The sequence below is a fragment of the Mandrillus leucophaeus genome, unplaced genomic scaffold (genome assembly GCF_000951045.1).
Source record: "Mandrillus leucophaeus isolate KB7577 unplaced genomic scaffold, Mleu.le_1.0 Scaffold145, whole genome shotgun sequence".
Lineage (NCBI taxonomy): Eukaryota > Metazoa > Chordata > Mammalia > Primates > Cercopithecidae > Mandrillus > Mandrillus leucophaeus.
In genome coordinates, this window is record NW_012101421.1 from 1,078,020 (window position 1) to 1,083,295 (window position 5,276).

General features: G+C 43.3%; 1 protein-coding gene across 1 annotated transcript in view; it reads right to left on the bottom strand.

The window, feature by feature from the left end:
• Positions 1-5,275, bottom strand: part of TRAPPC8 (trafficking protein particle complex 8) — a 135,675-nt gene extending 130,400 nt beyond the window's left edge. The window contains exon 1 of the mRNA XM_011974378.1: positions 5,064-5,275. Within this exon, the coding sequence (XP_011829768.1) occupies positions 5,064-5,220 (157 nt within the window). The 5' untranslated portion in view covers positions 5,221-5,275. The remainder of the gene's footprint in view (positions 1-5,063) is intronic.
• Position 5,276: the final 1 nt, after the last annotated feature.

The following is a 5,276-nucleotide window of genomic DNA, read 5'->3' on the forward strand; positions in this document are numbered from 1 at the left end:
TGAGACACAGTCTCGCTCTGTCGCCCAGGCTGGAGTGCAGGGGCAAAATCTTGGCTCACTGCAACCTTTGCCTCTAGAGTTCAAGTGATTCTCCTGCCTCAGCCTCCTGAGCAGCTGGGACTACAAGCGCCCACCACACCAGGCTAATTTTTGTATTTTCAGTAGAGATGGGGTTTCGCCACGTTGGCCATGCTGGTCTTGCTGGTCTCAAACTCCTGACCTCAGGTGATCATCCACCTCAGCCTCCCAAAGTGCTGAGATTACAGGCCTAAGACACTGCACCTGGCCTACTTTTAATCCCTTTAATAACCTTAATTTCAAAATAAAATAATGTATAACCCACATACTTCCAAGTTAGTGTTTAAGTGACATTTTCTTAAAACTTATAGAACATCTAAATGATATATTGCAACATTGTTTGGAACTATCAAAGAACTATCACTAAGCAAAAACAATAAAGCTTAATTTTAATTTTTTGTTGTTTTTTGCTTAATACCACGACTCTTTGAAACATGGCCAGTGGAAATTCTTCGATTATTAGGATCTCAAAGTTTGTGTCAAATAATGACTACGTTAAGTCTCAAACATACATCAAGCATAACAATCACAGAAAATACATGTAATAAATTTAATTATATATTTTAATTTAATTTTAACATAATTTAATACTCTTCAAGTTTTAAAATGTCTCTAAGGAACCCAAAATGGCTCTCCATTGTGTAATACATCAAAAGTCTAAACTGTATTTTGAAGGCACTACACATAAATAGTACTCAAATCTCTTTTATCAACCCTCTCAAATCTCTTCTATCAACCCTCTCTTCGGTATAACTTTAAACCATGTGTTTTCTACTAAAATCTAAAAACAAGTCTCCTGACAATACTTGGCACTGTACTTGATATCTCAGTAGTCAAGGCAAAGTTTTACCCTAAGTAAAGGCATACCTACAGGCCAGAAATTGAGTCTTCTTAACGTTTTTTTCTCCCTCTAAGGAAACGTTAGCTTGTTTTAGTCAGTTGTATTCTTAAATTACATTGCCTGAAATGATATTTTCATGCCTCACTTCCTAAAGAAAGGCTGTTGCCTGGCTTGGTGGCTCATGCCTGTAATCCCAGCACTTTGGGAGGCCGAGGCGGGCAAATCACGAGGTCAAGAGATAGAGACAATCCTGGCCAAAATGGTGAAACCCCATCTCTACCAAAAATCCAAAAATTAGCTGAGCATGATGGTGCGAGCCTGTAGTCCCAGCTACTAGGGAGGCTGAGGCAGGAGAATCACTTGAAACCGGGAAGCGGAGGCTGCAGTGAGCCAAGATCTCCCCACTGCACTCCAGCCCAGTGACAGAACGAGACTCCGTCACAAAAAAAAAAAAAAAGACTGTCTTTGAAAAATCCCCACACTTCAGACAAAAAGCAGCCTGTTCTGGATGGCAAAGAATTCTAAAATGTGTTTACCAGCAAAAAACTAAAACCAAGAAAAATTAAGTCCTTTTTGCCAAATTTCTAATGCTACCACTATAGTCCATGATCATCTTGAAACGTAAAACTTGCATCTACTTATATCTATCCTTATAAACCACACAACTCACTTATCTCCAAAACTCTCAACTCATTAGTGTCCAAATGTTTCAGACCCTCAAGAATCTACTCACGCTTACCATCAGATACAAAATCTCAAATTCCTTTCCTAGAATTTAAGCGCCTCCCTTTATCTAAGCACCCTCTCTTACTACTGTGTACCCCAGTAAGGAGAGTTTCCTCCCTGTTCCCCAACCATTCAGTCATAATTTAGACCTTTTGCCCGCACCATTCTAACTTCATACCACTCCTTCATAGGGAATGACTGCCCTCTTGCTTTCTACCAACTGTCTACCTATCCACTAACGTCCAACTCATTATACTCCTTCACTAGGTCGGGCGCAGTGATTTGAGACGAGCCTGGGCAACAAGGAGAAACCCCACCTCTACAAAAAATTTAAAAATTAGCCAGGCAGCACATGCCTGTAATCCCAGCTACTCAGGAGGCTGAGGCAGGAGAATCTCTTGAACCCGGGAGGCAGAGGTTGCAGTGAGCCGAGATTGTGCCATTGCCCTCCAGCCTGGGCAGCAGGAGCGAAACTCTGTCTCAAAAAAAAAAAATTAGCCAGGCATGATGGCATGATGTGCCTGTAGTCCTAGCTACTTGGGAGATTGAGACAAGAGGATAGCTAGAACCTGGGAGGTTGAGACGCAGTGAGTGAGTGAGCTGCGGTGGTACAATTGCACTCCAGCCCTCCCAGCCTGGGTAATAGAGCACGACCTTGTCTCAAAACAAAAAACAAACAAACAAAAAACTCCTTCCCTAATCTTCCCCAGTTTCCTGAAGGAAATCAGAAGTGTACTGACAATGAGCCTGTCCAATACAGTAGGTACCAGCTGCATATGGCTACTGAGTACCTGAAATGTGTCTAGTACAAATTGAGATGTTAAGCATAAAAGGCACACCAAATTTCAAAGACCAAGCAATAAGAAAGAAAGTAAAATATCTCATGAATATTTTTCACATTGATTACACATTGAAATAGTAACATTTTGGAAATACTGAGTTTAATTTCCTCCGGGCACGATGGCTCACGCCTGTAATCACAGCACTTTGGGAGGCCGAAGTGGGCGGATCACGAGGTCAGGAGTTCGAGACCAGCCTGGCCAACCTGGTGAAACCCCATCTCTACTGAAAATACAAAAATAAGCCGTGGGCGCCTGTAATCCCAGCTACTCGGGAGGCTGAGGCAGGAAAATTGCTTAAACCCGGGAGGCAGAGGTTGTAGTGAGTCGAGATTGTGCCACTGCACTCCAGCCTGGGCGACACGGCAAGACTCCATCTCCAAAAAAAAAAGAACAAAAAAACTAATTTCACTTGTTTCTTTTTACTTTTTTAATGTAGCTACTAAAATTTTTTTGTTTTTATTTTTGAGATGGGGTCTCACTCTGTGCTAGGCTGGAGTGCAGTGGTGCCATCTGGGCTCACTGCAACCTCCGAGTCCCAGGTTCAAGTGATTCTCCTGCCTCAGCCTCTCTGAGTAGCTGGGACTACAGGCGCCCACCACCATGCCCAGCTAATTTTTCTATTTTTAGTAGAGACGGGGTTTCACCATGTTAACCAGGATGGTCTCGATCTCTTGACCTCGGGATGCACCTGCCTCGACCTCCCAGAGTGCTGGGATTACAGGCTTGAGCCACCGCGCCCGGCCAAAAATTTTTAATTATACTTGTGACTCACATTATATTTCAATTAGGCAGCACTGCTCTATGGTGTAAATATGTAATTCTAAACATTGTCAGGAGATAAGATGATTAAGAACACAATGTCTTGAGTCACACTGCCTGCCTGTTTCAAATCTTTCCCTGATGCAAAACCGTGAACAAATTAACACTTCCATGCTTGAAGGTCCTCAAATTTAAAATTGCAATAACACAGGATTTAATGAGGACTAAAAAAGTTACAGGAAGCAAGTATCAAGTATTAGCATTATTATTACTTATTAACAAAGTAAGAAAGAGTATATACATAAAAGTCAAACTAGCTCAAGTGTTTGTGTTTTTTTTAGGAATTCAAGGCCAGGCGCGGTGCCTCACGCCTGTAATCCCAGCACTTTGGGAGGCTGAGGCGGGCAGATCACCTGAGGTCTGGAGTTTGAGACCAACCTGACCAACATGGAGAAACCCCGTTCTCTACCAAAAATACAAAAATTATACAGGCGTGGTGTCGCATTCCTGTAATCTCAGCTACTCGGAAACCTGAGGCAGGAGAATCGCTTGAACCTGGGAGGCGGAGGTGGTGGTGAGCCGAGATCGCGCCATTGCACTCCAGCCTGGGCAACAAGAGCGAAACTCCGTCTCAAATAAATAAATAAATAAATAAGCAAATAATAAAAAAATTAAAAACGTAGGGCATTTTGTTGTTCTTGTTAAGTCCAACATTGAAGGAACTGAGACTGATGGCTAAAATACAGGCTAAAGAAAATCCAAAAGTTTCCAAACTTTGTTTTTTTGAACGGCTCCCTCTCTCTGCTAAAAACAAAAGCTAATTTGTAATGGAACTATTCTCCCACAAAACACGGTAGCTCAAAAATACATGAATTTATGGTACAGCACTAATTTTTTTTGTGGATAAGTCATATTAAGCTAATAAACATCACAGTCGTTTGCCTGACACAGACTTACTATGAAACTCTTCAGTTCTCACCGACCTTAATAAAAAAAACTTTACTTGGACTTTGTTGTTTGCAAGATACTGGCTAAAACATGTTTGAAGCTTTACTACATTATTTTCTCCTAATAAAAAAATCCAAATCTGGAGAAAACGGGTAGCTCCTTAACAATACATTCCTTAACAAGAGAAGACACTTCCATCCCTATAAGTATAGATAACTCCAAATATCTAGGTCAAATGAACCACAACTTGGGCTTGCTTCCTTTTCCTTCGGGTAAAAAGCTGTTTCAAGTTTTATTCGTCATATAATACTTTTAATTTTCTTGAGAGGTAAGCAAAATACCGTAGAGCTAAGAATATCTTAGTAAAACAGCTAAACGATAGTTCAGACAGAGATGACCCTCAACGCTACAAGAACGTAACAACATCCAGAACTACTTTGAAAGTCCAGTTTAACATCCAAGGGAGGATGACAGGTCTTCCTTACTCAGACCCTGTCGGTCTAAGAGGCAGCATTTTCCTACCTTAGCTGCTTTGCAACTGCCTAATTCCTTCGCTATGGCCGTGGAGAACAGTATCAATGCCGTTCTCCTAGACTCACGTTTATCTTTGAACCAATTACTTAACGACCTAGGTTGTCCGAGGAAGAAAGAAAGTGCCCAGAAATACTGGAGCTTAGGACTGCGTTGTCTTGACAACCTCATGGTCCCTCCTCCGGCCGCCCCCGAAGCACCGCGGGGCCACAGTCCCAGACGCCACGGTACCGGCTCCGGTACGTAAACACTGCCCTTCTCTCCCCTGCACGCCCGCAACTTCCTTCTCCCATCACGGCTTTGCGAGAGCCCACTGGAAAAGGGAGGATACCACATACCCTCGGAAGTGAGGCGGGAGAAGGGCTTAAGCAGCTCCGCGAAGCTGAGGTGATTGAGACGAGTGAGCCGCTCGGCTTCGTCGCTGCACAGCGCAGCGACACAGGGGACGAAGGAGTCCGGGATTAGCTCCTGCACTGATTGTACACACTGGGCCATCGCCGCGGCAGAGGCAGCGGCGGCGCCGGCCCTCCGGCCCACCCTGAGAGGTGATC